This window comes from Aquila chrysaetos, chromosome 2 (genome assembly GCF_900496995.4).
Source record: "Aquila chrysaetos chrysaetos chromosome 2, bAquChr1.4, whole genome shotgun sequence".
Taxonomy (NCBI): domain Eukaryota; kingdom Metazoa; phylum Chordata; class Aves; order Accipitriformes; family Accipitridae; genus Aquila; species Aquila chrysaetos.
The window spans coordinates 45,222,039-45,239,982 of record NC_044005.1 but is presented as its reverse complement, the minus strand read 5'-3'; the positions used below and the strand labels follow the sequence as shown (position 1 = coordinate 45,239,982).

Sequence of the window (17,944 nt, the reverse complement as noted above, 5' to 3'; positions counted from 1 at the left end):
CACACGTTGGAGGTGTGTAACGGGGGAGCCCCTGGAGCCCGCTACCGCCGGGCCCTGGCCCTGAGGCGAGGGCGCAGCCGGCCCTCCGCCATGCCGGCGCTCTGGCGCGGCGCTTCCCGCCTGAGGGGAAGGCGGCTGCCGCGCGCCGGCCCGGCGGCCGTTGGGGCGTTCCAAACGGCCGGCTCGCGCCGCGGCGCTGCCTCCCCTCAGGGCCGGGAGCTCTTCCACCCCTGGTCTGAGGCGGGATTGCCCAGGTCGGTCAAGCCTGAAGGAAAAAATCACTTCAAATGGTGGCGTGAGCATAGAGGATTAAGGTAAAGCGTGCTGGGTTTCATCCTGTTCCTCTTCCATTTTTAACTCAGCGGCCTTAAAACAGAAGCTGTCAAAGGCTGTGTGTGAATTAACTGATGGTCCCCCCCGGAGATAATTAACTCTTCCTGTTAACAAGTGAGAAGTGGATCAGTTGGAGCTAAAGAAGGGAATAACGTATGTCCACGCTGAAGTCATGACAGTGGCTACATTTGGTGGAGCTTCTCGTATTGCAGCCTATTTTGTATTCTGCTATCGTAAATACATGGGTACTGGTTTAAAACTACCAGGCATCTCCATGGTAACAGCTGCAGAATAAACATGTTCATTGTTTCTTTCCTGAGCATTAGATTTCTGACTGGTTAATAAAAATGTGTGTAGTATTTCATCCCCAAGCCACTGTAAGTCCAGGTATGAGTTCTAGTACTAGAGCTATTTTTGTAGAAAGGGTGCCAACTACTAAATGCATTTTTATAATATCCTCAATGCAGATGGATCCTTGTGTGATCAAGGAAGGGTAACCTGTGTAATAAGAAGTTATCTTTTAATCAATGTGAGTATGTTGTTGCAGATTAGGTACTGATGCATTTTATTTAGATATTCGAGTTAGGATTAACTACACCAATCAATACTCATTGTTGTAACTGAATCTGCACTAGCATGGTTATGCTGATACAAATACCGTAAAATGAAAAACTCCTAAATTTTCACACATTCACATGTTGGCTAATAAATCGTTGCTTGGAAGATCATTCTAATGCTGGGCAGAAATCAAAGTAACACAAAGAAAACTACTTGCATTCAGTAACATGTTTAGAAAAATCTTGCTTTCCTTAGTGGCTTGTAAACTCTAAATGCTGTCCTTGATGGATTGTTCCAGTTTAGGTGATCACTTCAATCATTGCATGACCTGATTTTAGCACAAGCTGATGATCTGTGCCCCTGCTTTGCTGCTGAAGTTAGAATACTTAACTGATACAGTGGGGTGAAATGCAAATTAAATGGATTGAGCTCAAATTGTTTCAACAGAATGTTTAAAATGGTATAAAGTGCCTTACCTGTCATGAGTTTATCTTACTGTTCCTTCTACAAGAGGGAACGGTTATCTTTATAGACTTTTTCAGATTTGTCTAAGCTTATTATATAAAATTATATCTAAAAATTCTACTTGTTTAAAGTTATTATATAAAATTACATATAAAAAATTAAATTCTACTTGTTGAAAATTCCAGTGAGAGATCAAGAGGTTCCCATATATTATTGTAACAAAGCTTTTCAATGCAGGGCCTGACAGATATTTAAGATAGCTTCAGCACACCTCACCTGCAGATTTCATTCCTTCTAAGAAAGGATTATTGTGCTAGCTATTCCAAGGGAAATCTACAATTGAGTAGAATGAATAAAAACACAAGAAAATACTAGTTGATCGCATTCTGGAAATCAGAAAAGTCATTTATGTTGCTTTTATCACAGAATTTCTTTGAAATAAAATCCTTATATGTGTTTAGGAGAGAGGTTTGTCACTAACATATTGTCTTGGAGCAGGTTTAGAACTACAAGCCATTCCTGTCTCCTTACAAATGAATTTTATATGAACAGTCTGCTGAGATTAAAAATAGCCCCACTGATACCTTTCAAGTGCTTCCCAACCACAGAACTCTATTTTAGGGAAACAAAAGCTGTCAGTGAGATATCCTTTACTTGTCTTTGGGCAGGGTCCCCACAGCAGTCTGCATAAGCAACACATCTTAAAACAGGTTGAACTGGTGAAAGTTTAAAAGAAATAGATAAGAACAGCTTCATTTATTAGGTCCTGATACGGAAAAAATAGTCTAGCGTCAGCTTTCTGTGCCAGACAGAAATGTTGACAATAAGCAGCCCTAAAACCACAGATAACTGTCATAGCTATGAACACATCCAGTCATAATTCTGTGTTAGGATAGCTTTACAGAAGATAAATAATCCAAAAAAGGGACTAATCCAATATATATAAAATATCAGTGGATAAGGAAATATATGGAAATTGATATAAGGTGGAAAAAATACGTGGTAAGTGTGCCCCCTTTTTCTTCTTCACCACGGATAATAATCTGAACTTGATTTTATATTCATTATGTTTTTTTAACAAACAAAGAATACCATACATAGTTTTCATTGTTTTGCTTGGAAGCATAAATTGTGGGACCCAAATATATGGACCCAGATCATGGATGAATGTAATTTAATCTTCAGTAAGGTTGCATTTGCTTGGTATCTGTCATAATGCTAATAATTGCCCCAGCAGTCCAGATCTATTCCAGGGAAGTATGATCACAAAAAGTCTAATTACTAATAAAACTCTCAAATACAGTTTTGTTGTTTACTGCTGGTTTTCATATAACAAACCCAGAAAAAAAATGGCCGAAAATTCCAAGCTTTCTTCTGCATTGTAGGTCAGTTCATGTATATGTTGCCTTAAAAAAACCTAAGTATAGTAGATTTTGATCATAGGAAAGTCCTCAAAAATTTCTACCTGGAAATGGGACTTGTTCTTCCTCACTGATACAAGGGGGCTAACAGTACTACGTATTTACAAAGCATGATATTTCCTCTTACACTTTTTTGTTTCCTACAGCACTGAAAAACTTTAACAATTTGGACAATTTGTTAGGTTACAAGTCTGTTTTAGACAAATTTATTTATTTTTAATATCAGATTAACTGGTTGAGCCATTTCTAACAAGGATTGTAGGGAAGAGCTGCTGGTGAGAGCTATCGCAGAAGAGCTGTACTAAGACCGGAAATCTTTTCTGTTCCCTCTATAGCACTCTTCAGCACTCCACCAAAAATAATTTTATTTAAATGCAAAGGACGTTAGAGTGGAATGAGGCTGAGGGATGAAAGAAGATGACAGAGAGCTTGCTAAGAACAGGAGAGAGGAAGATGACTATGATGGGAATCTGGAAAGGGGCAGAGACCGGCTGAGCAGGAGACCAGGGAAGAACATAGGTCTGAACTGTTTGGGCAAAGAGGCTGTAAGATGATGATGGTCAGAGAGGCGAGAAGAATGTATGAAAGAACACTAAGGGAAAAAGATGGAGATATCTGATGAGAAATTGAGGTGCAGAACTGAGCCTGACTGGCTGAAGAGAGTGTAGGCAAAGAATGAGGAAACCGTGAGGAATCCAAGCAGGGAGAGGGGTAAAAAGGGAAGAAGAGAGCACTTTGATACACAGAGCAGTGTGCATAGACTGGCACTTACTGGAGTTAATAAGAGAAACTGAAAAGGCAAAAAAAGAGTGGGAGGAGTGGAAATACAGAACTAGAGTTTTCGTGTACTTGAAGGAAGCAACTGTTTAGAGTTTTACTGGTGTTTTTCCTGCCACCATTTGTTCCTTTTTATGTAAAGCTATTTTGGGAGAAGGGGATTTCTATTTCTATGTAGGTTCCTAAACCACGTTTATCACTATAGTTAACTGTTGCAAATAGAAGCAGGACTGTTTGCCCTTGACTGTTGTATATATGATTCTTTGTTGGACTGATGCTTTAAAACAAAATTAGTCAATGCTAGAACTACTGTGCCACAGAAGTTTCAAAACATTGTACACATGTAAACAGAAAATTAACTTATGATTTTACTAACTTTGGTGTAAATGTTGAGCTTATTTTTATCATATCTGAGCACAGAATCTGCCTGAAAGAGGTCCTCTCTAAGTCTGGTTTGTACTCAGCTGCACTCAAATCTCATTTGTCACCAACATCAAGCTTTTAAGCCTTCTGATACAGTGCTAGAAAGACGGGTCTCATAACCACTATTATTTAAAGCATCATCACATTTCTGCTATTTTAGTGAAATAGCCACACTGGGAATGGCTGTAGGAACTCAGCTGTTGCTCAGCACTGAACATCTTACAAGAGCGTTACAGGGTAGGGCTGTATGTGAAGCCATGGCTGTGAGAAGAAGCAAAGTAATACCACCCAGCTGTTTGGAAATGTCTTGCCCTTGTGAGAAGCAGACACCTCTGGCTGAATTGCGACTTCTGGAAGAGCAAGAGCCTCTCCGGCAATGCCTTTTGTGTGGCAAGGTCCTTTGCATAAAGCTGGTGCTTCTTGGTCCTAATTCCCACTTCTTTAGGAGCTAAGAGATGATGCCTTTCACCAAAACCTGGCTTGTCTAAGAGCAGTGACATGGAGTTCCTAAACACCACTGGAGTCAGAGTTGAGCAGAAGCCATTTTTCTCACAGAAGGAAGATCTCGCCTCAGAGGCAACATCTTCTGACTTTCATCCATTTGGCAGTGAAGGGGAACTGGGATGTAAATATTGCTCTTTGTGAGAAGCTTAGCTTCTATTTTCTGTCTAGTTCTGAATTCAGTGGTAACAGGAGCCTGTACCTGAATGGGAACAAATGCAACTGCTTTGTTCCCATTCTAGGCAACTGTTTCCGTATTAAAAATACACCCAGTGGGAACCAAAAGCCCTCCCTCTGGCATAAGCAGCATGATCTAGAATATCTTCAATATCTTTGCAACATAAAGGCTCCTAAGAAGGCTTAGAATCATACCCACATTTTTCCATCCACTTTGATCACCAAGATAGAACTTTAGTTGAAATCAAAATTCTTCATAATGTACATTTACTAGCAATTTAGCTTTTGAATACTCAGATGAACATTTTATTCTACACACTCTGCTATTCTGAAAGTGTCAAAGTAGGAGGGTAGAGATTATCTGAAGCTAGGAATCAGGGTGTAGGAAATTTTTAGAATGGTTTTCTTAAAGCAATGAACTCTTTTCTTCAACAGACATCTTCAAAGTTTTTTCCAGAGAGATCTTTAACAATTATCACTTAATAAGTACCGTTGTCGTGACACTCACTGATGTTAAAACCTTTAACCTTTAAAGTGTGGATGCACTCATATTAGAAACTGACACTGCATTCACAAACAAAACAAGGGCATTTTTTTGGAACATCACAATGAAGATCTGCGATCCAGAAGACATAAATTAGTAACCTTGGTTCCACTTTGAAAACTGCCAGGAAGACTAGTCCCAAACCCCAGTGTTTGCAGAGAACACTTAATGGTCATTTTGAAAACTAACTTCCACAAACAAGGAATTGTAGGAGAAAAAGAAACTTGTTCAGGATAAGCAAATACCTTAAGTTTTAAGGCAAGTTCATGAATCTTTGTCACATTTGTGTAAGTGCCTTGGAAATATCACAAGTGTTAAAGTAAAAGGGTTGTCACCTTGAAATACTTAAAAATTAAGACACAGGCTCCTCCTAGTGGTAAAAATGGAAGGATTATTCATTTTGTTCTAAGAATTTTCTAGCACTATTTATTATTACCAGTTATTCTCAGTTAGTCTTCCATTTGGTTCTGGAAGGTTTAGAAGCCTCTAAGTTCTCACTGCCACAAAGGAGTTCTTAGCTAAAGATCAAAATAAGTGGGACATGACAAAACACATGCAAATCACTGTAATTATTTTTCTCCTAAGTAAAGTTTATGTACCTCTCAGTGCTTAGGAGTGACAAAGTGAAGGTGGAAAGGACGGAAAACTGCATTCCAAATGACTTATGCATTCACAACAATTTTAAGTCTGACCTGCATTTGGTATCCAGAGAACAGCATTGTGTAGTGGAAACGCTACACAGCATGCCTTTGTCTCAGATGAATATGCTACATTCCCACAGTTAGGAGAACACCTGCCAAGTCACCTTCATCAAGTACAAGAAAGATTTTATACATTTCAAAAATTTCTTCAATTTTGAAGCCAAGTCAGTTGCTCTCACCTAAAGAACATAAGCCCAGTGTCAGTCCACTTGCTGAGGTTGTTATGGATTCTTCCTTGCCACTGAACAGCAAGCGCTATAACTATTCAGCCACACCTGTTGTTTAAAAAAAATTCTGTCAAAGGGGACAGAGGGCCATTTTTATTATTGGACCCTTTAAAAGTCTTATTCCAGACTGAAGTTTCTCAGCAGTCTAGAGCATACAGCAGTTTATGTAATTTTATGATTTTAAGTCACAGAAAGATGCACTTGTAAAAATATAGCTTCTACAGGGAAAAAAAAGGAGCTGTATATATTACATTATACTGTGCATGTGCATTTAATTATTTTAAACTCTGATCCTCCCCTTACAATTTTAAGTTAATGGTCTGAATATGTTAATAGGCCTGCTAACATAATTACAGTTTAAAAATTAAATTGTTAACTTAAGTGGGACCCAGTATTGCAGTAAATGGAACATCTATTGTAGACCAAAGTGATGTCAGTCTTAACTATACTTGTAATATAGTAGTATCAAGAATACTGTAATTGCTAAAAATTCAGATACTGCTATAAGAAAGTTTACAGTCTCAGAAGATGAAAGAAAATAAATTAAATATAAAACAGGCTAATTTCAGGGTTTGCCAATTTCAGTTTTGCTTTTATATTAGGAAAGGATGAAAAATCCTTTACATGTTGCTTCTATTTGCATGTGTGCAAAACGAAAGATTCAATATTTCAGATGCGTCTGTTTTCCCTATTCATGTTTTTCAGACTTTTTTTTTAAAAGACAAATTACATGGATGTTATGATAGAAGTAAAAAAAAAAAACCCAAATGACTTTCAACTGCTTATGTGGAAAGAAATGTAGGTTTTCCATTCACAGTCTTCTCTTTTTCATTATTTCAGATATGTGTATGATGTATTTTGTATATAGTTATATTAATTTCAGAATAAGTTGCATCAATAGAAAAGCACAGGAGGATGAAAACCAGTTGCTGGTTGAATGACATTTTATTTTCACATTCAGACAGCTGTACAGTTTCTATAAATAAATGTGGTACTATAATATTTACATCATTTCCCCACCCATTACTAGTGTATTCCATTCAAAATGGTAGATACCCTGACCAAGCCAAAACAGGGTTATTTATGGGTGCATTTACTCAGAATTCTATGTCAAAACATACAATACATCAGTTTGCATCAGAGCATTTTTTTCCAGGTATTTTACACGTAACATTATTTTCTCTAGACAGTCTCTCCTTCCAGCATCCTAAGAGCTTTCCGGACAAGCGCAGTACAGTTCAAGAACAAAAACAGGATGCAAAAAACATTCATAATGGGCCTACTTAAAAATAAGGAACATCATGGATAGTTTTAACTGTGTGAGTTTCATTATCCATTAACACCGTATTTGCAAGATTCCTTGATATACAGGTACAGATTGAAAAAAAGCAATGGCTTAAAAAATTTGGAGACAGCATAATCCTTTGGGCTTCTGAACGTGTTCTGCAGATTGCTGTAGAAATATCTTGTGTATAGTTACAAGCCCAAAAAGACATGGGTCTGCTGTGTGCTTCTGCCAATAATGTTTCCAAGTTTTAAATTTCCTTATTCATTTTCTAATCCCTGTGATTAACTGCTTTAGGTAGTGCTTATATGCATCTGTTAACTCTACTGCTGGGATATCTACAAATGTTAACCTAAACTCCCATTTGAAAATCCATACAATCCATGAGGTGTCAGGGTTTTTCACAATATACTGCCTTCAGAGTTTCTCTCGCCACTTCTTTTCCCACTTGAGAAGCAGTCATCTCCACAGATGGACCAATTTAATAGCCAAACTTCAGTTGTCACATAACATTTTAAGACTATGGTAGCTAAATTGTTCATCTCTACCAAAAGGGTCTGAAGAACTATGCGACAAGAACTCCACATTCGTGGGTAAAAATGAACAACACAGAAGGAAAACAATAAAAACACTACATTTAAACAACATGCAGGACCAGACTGCTTCCACTGTGTACATACCAGAGAATCTGAAAGCAGAAGCCTGCAGTTGTAAAGTGATTCATCTGTAACAAGTACCACTAGAAACAAAAAAACCCCCGAACTCAAGCTGTTAGTCATCTTAAGAAAAATGGAATTCCAAAGGGATGGCCAGAGTAGGTCACTCACAGCTCGATGCTGATGCTCAGAACTGTCTGCTTAACAGCTCATATCAAAACTCCATTAAGGATGGATTCAGAAAGAGACTGAGCAGTGAAGTCTTAGGTTTTTCTATGGGGAAAGACTTGCAGGGTCATACATAAATAATCAAGTTCTCATAGAATACAGTAAAGTGAGCTCCAGTAACTGCAGTAAAAATGGGAGTACTGCATGTTAACGTGCCAAAGGGTAGGTATTTCCCAATATTGTGATCAACTGGAAACTGGTCGAGGTGGTTTGCTTTTGTTTTCTGCCTCTTTTCCACGAATGGCAGCCACATAAGAGAAGAGACACAGCACGGAGTAGCAGATCTCATGAGCCTACAAAATTTAGAAAAGGAGATAATGAAATTCAGATGCCTTAGTGTTTTACAAAATCTACTGCACATTTTGTATTTTGCTGCATGTCTTCCTTCATGGGACAACTACTGTGGTGACAGACAAAATCAGGAAAAAGTGTCCCATACTACCTTCTAACTGAGATGGATAAAGAAGAAAAGCCTTGTAACAAATATAACAAATATATTTGCTTTTGGTCTGTTGTATGAAGTTACAAGAAGTGTTCTGGGAGGGGTTGAAAGTGCTAACTAAAAAGGCTAAAACTAAACATCCAATACTGTACCATGACTCATGAGATGGTGGGATTCTTCCTTATTCACAACTGTCTTTTTATGCTTAAAGGTACAAGGACTGGTAATCCTTGTAATTTTTAACCAAAGCTAGTGAATCCATTAATAATAAAAGCTTTTTTTTCTTTCTTTCTTTTTTTTTTTTAATTAAAAACCCCCACAACCCAACATTGCATATTTCATATGAAGAATACCAAGCAATTTTGTCACCTTAAAGCAGAGGGTTTCACATAACATTAGGAAGATTTAGAATTACTGTTTTTAACTCAAGTGTGCTGTTATTTAACAGCAAGTCCTCTTTTCGCATGCAACTGGCAGCACAATTCAGTGAAGGTAAGACTTATACTTAGTTTATGTCCTAGTTCTAATACTGGCTGTTCTGGTGATCTTAAAGGTTCTTGTCCTGTAAGTTGATGTTTATAACCTTTGTAGAGGTAATAAGCATAACAACGTGTTTTGTTGTATTATAGCACAAGCTAAAACACTTGTGTAAAATACAATTAATTTTCATTAAACTGGCTTTTCTTATTAAAAGATACAGCTATCTGCTTCTTAAATTATAAATATTCTAAGCATTTTGTTTCTAAAATATTTCTGGCTTCTTAAAGTAATTTTTCTCTCTCTCCTCTTGAAGGACTGTGAGTTTCCATGCAATCACCAAATATACGCACTGCACTTCAGACATAAAATAACTGAGGAAATTTCAGTTCTGATGACAATCATTGGCTTCTATTTCTTCCTCATAAGTGCATATAAGCCTGATCATTGGAACTATTATGTGTAAAAGTGCTAAGTATCATTATCAACTAACTGCTGGTGTTCAAAAAATGTTATAAAAACTGAACACTAAACCACAGCAATAACTCACCTATATGGCACGAATCGATACTTACACTATTCTCTTGCATCTCACTGCTCATTTTTATGAAGAAATGGGAATTTTTCATATACTCAGTTAGCAATCATTTTATGCCCAGGAACTAGTTTCCCTTTCCATCTGTTCTGTGGATTAAGGATTGTGTTCTGCACTGTCTTAAATTCAACAGTTCCACTAGCTCTTATTGTCCTGAAGTTCATGCCAAACCAGCTACCTTACATCTTTATCTATCTTAACTAAAGAGACCAAGCTTTCTGCACTACCTGTGAGTTCCTCTAGTTGCATAGAAACAACAATCACCAAGTTTTGTTGTCTTCCCTTAAGGAACACTATCATAAAAGAGCAGCTGGTGTTCCACTGCAGTACTGTATTGCAAATCCTGCAATCTCAATGTAATTCTTTTCACCACATGAAAATGAAAAGATACATCCTTTAAAGAACTACCAGAAGGCATCACAGTTGACTCACCATTGGCGTCTTGTACTTGTGGCTCACCACTTCTTTAGTTTCAGGAACTAAAACCGGACGGGCAAGAGACAAAACAAAAAGTTCAAAAAACGAGAGGAAAAGGGGAAAGAAATAGCACAATGTTCCCATAGGAAAGGGAAGGGATGCACACAGACAGCAGGTGCAGGTACAGGGCACCTCACTATCCCTCACTTCTAGATACTCTTCCTTCTCTTCATTTACATTACATATGTCCTTGAAGATACTGGTAATGTCATAATAAATTATTCAGGTTGGCCAAAATATTTCGCTGCCTCTGTTTGGAAAACGATAGTAGGTATTTGATGGTTCTTAGAGACTGGCTTTTCTCATACTACTTATTCCTGCTAGACAGCAAAATTAATAACAAAATATGCTTAATGACAAAATATGCCTAATGTCTACTACAATAAAACATAAACCAGCAATTCCATAGGAATTTTTCAGTATGCAATTCCCAAAGATTTTATCCTTTAGATGTTTGAATCCTCCTCTGCTGAATAACACATCTCAAAAGAACTGTTGGACACTCTGTAGTTAGTGAAATCCAGGGGAGAAAAAAAAAAAAAAAAAAAAAAAAAAAAAAAAGCTGAGGAAGAAAATTTTCTAAACTGGAAGACTGTTTCCCAGCTCTATTTCAAGTTTCTCAAGAGATTATTTCTCCTGTCTAGGATGTGTGTGATGGTATTTACTTGACATACTGAAAACGCTCATTGCTTTTGAACAAGCTGCCTTAACATAAAATACTGATTTCAGTTACACGTGTTCTTAACATACCAGGCTTGTCGATTTCTAGAAGAATTTATATATAACAAAGATTAGGGCACTGGTGAAAAAAAATCTATTATCCAGAAAATATCATCTTGCTCCCTTGCACTGCCTCAAACTAACAGAAAGGAAACAGGCATAGTATAGCTAAAGAAAATTTGCCTTTTGTTCTCATTGTGGAATGCATAAAAAAGCAAGTGTGCATTGCATCTGAACTGGTGCCTTTGACCCACACTTGGTCTACAAATATTGTTGTGAACAGATACCATGGGAAACCACCAGGAGAGAACAAAGACCACACTAAGAACATACAGATGGAAAATTTAAAATGTTAAGATCAGTGGAATATCAAGACCAACTTTGAATACTTCCCTTTCCAGAATAGCTGAAATTTGCCATGGAATTTCTGTGTCACAACAAAAAAATTTAGAAGCAGCAATACAGAAATTATGCAAAACCAAATCATACCAGGTTCACAGAGGAAGGGTAATTGTTTTATTACACATATTACTAGTGACAAGAAAAGAAACAGAAGCAGATGAGTTCAGTATGAATTAACTAGGAAAAGTCCACAACAAAACCTATCCGTGCAGATGTCATCTTTTCAACTATGGTATGACACAGCTAAACGCTGGAGAGGGAGACGGATCACACTCTAAGGGGCCAAAAGTAGGCAGTGCAGACTGGGTTTGAGAAAGTACTCTAAATATAAACCAGTGCCTACTAGTTCTCATATGTCATGGTATTGTCATTCTTGAAAAAAAATCTAGTGAAAAGTACAGAATACAATTGTAAAAACTAACATAATATTTTTGTTTAGTTTTTCAATTCTCTCTTTTCTTGGAGTTGGCAGTTATATTAAGGACTGAGAAACAGGGGAAGTGCACACCCAGGCTGCACTGCCCCAGTGATACCAGTGACTAGAGTTGGGGAGATAAGGAGGTGCACATCCAAGCTACCTTACCCGTTGGCACCAGATGTTCCAAATTAACTCCATGTCACCAGGGGATAAAGGTGGGAGTGAGGCTGGTGCACAGCCAAATAGGGTAGGACTTTTACAGCAGTGTAAGTCTCACTGCCCACTGGATAACATACAACTGTTCATATACTCTTCAAAAAGCAGGAAGGAAAAGCTGTAAGGACCTTGTGCCACAAGGGAAGGAGAGAAGGGAAGCTGTAAAGACCTGTATCATCATTGAGAATAGGAAGAGAGGGAACAGGAGAGCACCTAGGCAAGGTACTGTCTCCCCACTTCACAGTAAGTTGCCTTGTCTTTAAGTAAAGTACTCCTTCACAGTCCTTCCAATGGGGAAAATTCTCCCGAGAGGACTGAGTTAGGAAGAGTAAAAAGAATGGGACTGGATTTACAGTCAGAGAAGTCAAAGCACTACCTCTGCAGAATACAAAGAAAAAAGAAGAAGGAAAAAAGAAAAAAAGAGAGACCCGAGCCTCAAATTAAGAGATTAGCAGAAGCACTTTTCTTCTAACATTAAAAGTTATTCCTGATGCTGTTGAACTAAGTGGATGAAGGGAGTAAATTATTAAGCACCATCCTGCAGCCTTTGGTCCTGTGAATGAAAATATGGCGCTAGCATAGCATGAGTTTAGGGGACATCACTTTACCTGCTGGAGAATGAAGGTTTTCATAGCAGCGGCGGTGAAGGGGCCACAAGAAAAGTAAAGCACAAGTACGCAGCAGTAACTCAAATTCCAGAGGGAAGAGCCTTACATTTCTCCTCACTTACTTAAATCTCCACTTCCATTTGTGGGCAACAATTCCTGAACTTCTGCTTGCATCCTGCTTTGAAATCACAATTCCAACTTTCATGCTGCCATCTAAACCCAGCGTTAACACAAACAGACCTTTAATTTCCTGTTGCAATATCACTAAACTTGGAGCGCCCACGCTTGGCAAAATCAAATAAACAAATCTTGCATTGAACTATTTCCCATCACACTGGAATACACATGCTTACCACTCTCTACCTTTCTAAAAGGAGATAGTACTTCAGTATACTCCTACTATAATGAATCTGATTACAAGGTTCACAACATTTAACACAGCTAAATAACTTCATTCTTAAGGAGCCCGTGCAAGTTTTTGCTGAATGCTGTTAGTATACTATTAACAAATTAACATGTTAATCTCTCTTGAACAGGACAGATTGGCGTATCTTCTTATCTTTATAACAATTAAAAAAGCAGCTCTGAGGTAGTCTCATCTCTGCACAAGAAGAAAGGCTAGCTCCCCTGCAACATCGTTCTTCCTTTCTTCTTTTTCTTTATTAGCTGGATGGGCAAATTGTAAATCTCACTTGGTACATTTAAATTGGTTCTTGTCTGTGACCCCTATTTTGAGAGGAGGGTATTTTTAATTTAATTGATTTAATTTCTCAGTAGTGTCCAAGTCCCAGTTTATTTTTAATTGCTTCTTAAAATTACCCTTTTATAAGTTCCATATCACAATTCTAGCTTTTGCAATAGGCCCTTGATTACAAAATTTTCTGTAAAAAAAGAAGTTCTTTTTCTCCAGTTATTACAGTCCTTATTTAGGGGCTAAATGCTGTATTACAGAGTCATCAATAGAAGTTGACTGGAAATAACTAAGTCAAACACTGTCTTTCTTCTTGTGCAATATAAACAAACTATTAAAAGAAATACTTTGAGTTGAAACCTCTCAAAAAAATGATCCAAAATTCATTTCTGATCCAAGTAATTTCTTTTAAGTTAATTTCAGAAGCTGAAGCCATTCTTTAAGCTAATTTTATGGCTTCTGAACTCTCATCTTTGTAAAACTCGTCAATAATCTTTTACAGCCTTAAGCAATTTCTGGAAGTAGTAAAATGAATCATGCCCGTCAGGGTGAAAACATGGTATCAAAGGAATATGCAACCATAAAGCGCAGACAACTTCTGAACATCTAAACTATTAGAAATTTTTTAGGGTTTAAATACACTCATCATCTGAACCATGAACAACATTTTCAGAAAATGAGAAAAAATTGTTCACAAATTCATATCCCAGACTTCTGGGAGATTAATTTATGGCAAACAACAAGCAAACTGTAATAGTCAGAAAGGCTTTATCATCTGAATACGTTATAACTTTGAATCACCGAAAAGAGACAACACGTTATTATGGACAAAGACATTAATTTCAGCAATCTCATATTAAGAGAGAATCCCTCAGCCAGCACATTCTATTCACAGCACCAAAGAACAATGAGAGTCTTGGTAAAGGGAGCTGCTGATTTTGATTTTGATTAACAGCCAAAGTATGGATGCTGATCTACTATGGAAAGAACGTTGTAAATTTTATCTTTTTTTTTTTAAATGTTTCATACATACACTAAAGACCTAGACAAACGTCTCACAGATGGGTGGAAGAATAAACCAATACGGGTTTGGGCACTACTTCAAGAGAAGTATGTTGATTACTTTTCTGGAGAGCTGCATCTGAAGTCACTCTTTTTTCAGACACTAGTTAAGTATCATGTGACTGACACTAACACTGAATAGTAACCCAGAATGTTCCCCAAACTAGACTGTAGGCAGATTATATGTAATAGTAATAACTGACCAAAATAGCACAAATTCTCTATTCTCCTTAACCTTTACTTTTCCACTCTTTACCAGTCATGCTCTGAAACAAAAACCACAGGATAAAGTGCAACCTGACAAAACATCTCCTGCTCCATACAACAAAAATGAAATTCCACATACAGCAAAGAAGAAACTTTGCAAGTAACAGTAATTCTTTGTAATGAAACCATAATGTGTTGAGAAAGATCAGCTATAAGCCCTGCTTAAAAATGTGGTTTCTCAGAAGAAGGAACATACCGAAGAAAATTCCTGCACACATCCAATTTTAACTGTTGTTTTGTTTGCTTCAGAAGACTCAGAACATCACCTCTGTCTATTAACAAAAAACACCTAGGCCACAAATCTTATTATGATAAAAATTAACGTGTAAATTTTTATGTTAAGTCACCCATCTCTCAGTTAGGCAACATCTCACGTGCAGTCTACATTTCTCTGCCATCTTTGAAGCTGCAGTGCAACTCTGAATCTGAGGACTGGAAATTTGAGTTACTGCCATGTGAGTACAGACCTAATATCAAAATAATGTAATTACCAAATTCCTCCAGGACAAAGACTCCTCGCACAGTATTGCACTTTTTAATGTGATTCAGCTCTATGAAAACCTACAAAAACAGGAGGAAAAGTAACATAAAATTAGTCAGGTTTGTTTTTTTTTTTAAAGTAAAAACCAAAATTAAACAAAAACATCATCACAGCAGATACAACCTGAAGTAATATAGCATACACTACCAGTTCATTTACAGTTTAATATAAAAATAAAGGGTGAAATAAATATTCAAAAGACAAACTTGCCACAATGCTAGAAATCAACAAATAACTTAAAAGTGCTAAGAAGCGAAGACAGCAGAAGATGAAGTACCTTCCGCTCCTTGCAGGAGGAGAAAGCATGGAAGAGAAACGAAGGAGTTAGTAACTCTGACATATCCAACATTGCTACCCCTTCAGGCACTCAAATGAGTTATTGCAAAAAGAATACCAACACACCTGAAATACAACAGAAGAGGGGGACGAGAAAAAAAGCTGGCTCCCAAATTTGGCACGATTTGTAGCCTCTGATCCATCCCAGTTATTTTCTGCCCCTCCATGCATCCTCCTCCAGCACAGAGGGCAGGTAAGGGGCACTATACTTCCCACCCTGACACTGATCCTCCTAACCTATTCAGCAGTTGAATTTAATCCAATGAGGAACCACTGATCTTCCTTCTCCCTGACAGCCTTGCCGTTTATTACTACAGTTTGTGATACATAATCTGCATACTTACTCTTGGAACTGTCTCCTTTAACAGTCAGTACCAGTTTTCTGCTTTAAACAGGATGGGAGAGTTTGGATCCTTCTCTATTGTTTGCTCACTTCACATACAGCTGCTACCAGCTGAGCAGTCACTTAGAAAACAAACCTGCTTTAAACTTAGATTTTACATACGTGAACCCCAAAAGACAAAACAGTTGAACTACACAACAAGGTTTTTCAGTCCAGAACCTAGATGCCAAGAGTGCACGAATAAACAAGTTCTCTGAGCACAATGCGTTTGTTCAATCTATTTCAAGATACAAAACAGTCCCTTCTTATATGCACATCTCCTAAAGGGTCAGTCAGAACACAGACATAAGAAGCTGTAAGAAAATGCTATAAGGATCAATTTCATATTCCAGTTTCTAATATACTTGCTTTTTCAAGGCAAGAGAAACACTTAAGAGCTACATTGCCCTACCATTCAGAGTAAGTGTATGCCCCAATACCTCAGAGAGACCCTTGCAAGACTATATTACAGTAGTCTGGATTGATACTTTCAGTACCTATACACTTATGACACCAATCTCAGGATCCTTTTTTAAAATCTTACTAGAGAAACTTCATTGTCTTGGAAAGAAGGGAAATGAAAACCTGCAACCCTCTTGAATCCAATAATAGCAACACCCATGTAATCATATATGATATGCTACCCAAGAAAAGCAAAGGAAGTCAACATCAGAAATTGTTGTGTTTTTTTTTTAAGAAACAGGCTTATCTGTATCAATAGAGATCAGTAAATGCACCATACGTCTGAAGGAAATCAGGTTGATTTTCAAGTCAAAGGTGTTTTATTATTATTTTTATTAGCAGAGAACTAACAGACACATATATTTTTTGCTCAATATAAAAAACTAAACTTCCACTTACTTAATCAGAAAACATGAAGCTTGCTTTCTGCTTACACTCAAGGGAAAGGAGACTTAATCCCATCTTTTTTGTTTGCCTGTTTTCACCCACGTCCTTTATCAGTTTAGTTGGTCAAAAATGTTTTATTTTTTGAGGAATAGTTTCAGAGTAAACAAGTCAATAAGAGAACACTTTCTTTATTGCACTTGGTTGCCTTTTTCTGTAATATTTTCTGTGAAAAGTTTTTGCTAGTAGTCTAAAGTACAAAATTCAGAAACTCAACAGCAAGGCTCAGGCAAAACATTGGTTGTTTTATCTGGTAACAGTAAAGCTGCCTAAAAGATTTGACTGCCCCAGGTGCTATGATCTGAGTATAATGTTAAGGAGAGCTGCATTTCCACAAGAGTTATGAGCAGGATGAGAATTTACCGAGTTTGTCACAATTACAGTTTAAGTTATCCATTTTCAGAAGACATAGGAGTTGATGGGCAATTTCTTGCTATATTGTTTAAGGGACAGATGCTCTCCTCTCACTCAATCAGAAAACAAGCATAAAGGAAATAACAGTTACTTACCCTAGGGAAACTGTGGTTCTTCAAGACAGAGCATTCAGTGTGGATCCTACTGTAGATGGGCATGTGCCTGCTGCATTTTATTAAACTTCCATCTATTTTTGACACAGATGAATTCGTAACGGGGACAGAGTTACTGAGTCCCAATATTATAATGTAATTTGTAGATGTAAACTCAGAATAATCTGCCAATGCCACAGGTACATTTGATTCCTCCCTATTCCAAAGGACCTCCTCTGACCTGCTAGGCACAGATAGACTTGAAGATTTTTTTCTTCTTAAACTTATGTGCGCTGCTGGCATGGTGAGAGAATTTGTGAACACTAAAGACAACTACTACATGTCAATAATGGGTTGGCCCACCATGCATCTAAGACATTTCCTGAGGAATTCACAAGGCAGTAAGAAAGTACACACGCTGCAAATCAAGAGCCTTCAAAAACAGTTTCATGAAAGCAAGCACCATTCTAACACTGAAGCAGTATATTCAGTCTTTTCAGGTAGGACAGAATAGACTCCGTTTATCTTTTTTTTTTTTTTTTTAAAGTGGAAAGCCCTCTTCCTGTGTTCTAAATGAATTATTTCTTTGATGTCCAACCAAA

The 17,944-nt window shown here is 37.4% G+C and overlaps 1 protein-coding gene across 43 annotated transcripts in view; it reads right to left on the bottom strand.

Annotated features, from left to right (window-relative positions):
• Positions 1–7,053: 7,053 nt before the first annotated feature.
• MADD (MAP kinase activating death domain) overlaps positions 7,054–17,944 on the bottom strand; it is a 76,787-nt gene continuing 65,896 nt past the window's right edge. For 28 of the 43 annotated variants that reach the window (XM_030032775.1, XM_030032767.1, XM_041127858.1 and 25 more), the window contains 4 exons: positions 15,490–15,498; positions 15,163–15,232; positions 10,243–10,289; positions 7,054–8,589 (listed from right to left, as the gene is read on the bottom strand). In XM_030032775.1, coding sequence (XP_029888635.1) covers positions 8,482–8,589; positions 10,243–10,289; positions 15,163–15,232; positions 15,490–15,498 — 234 coding nt within the window. In that variant the 3' untranslated portion in view covers positions 7,054–8,481. The other 15 variants (XM_041127864.1, XM_041127882.1, XM_041127832.1 and 12 more) reach the window with 3 other exon arrangements.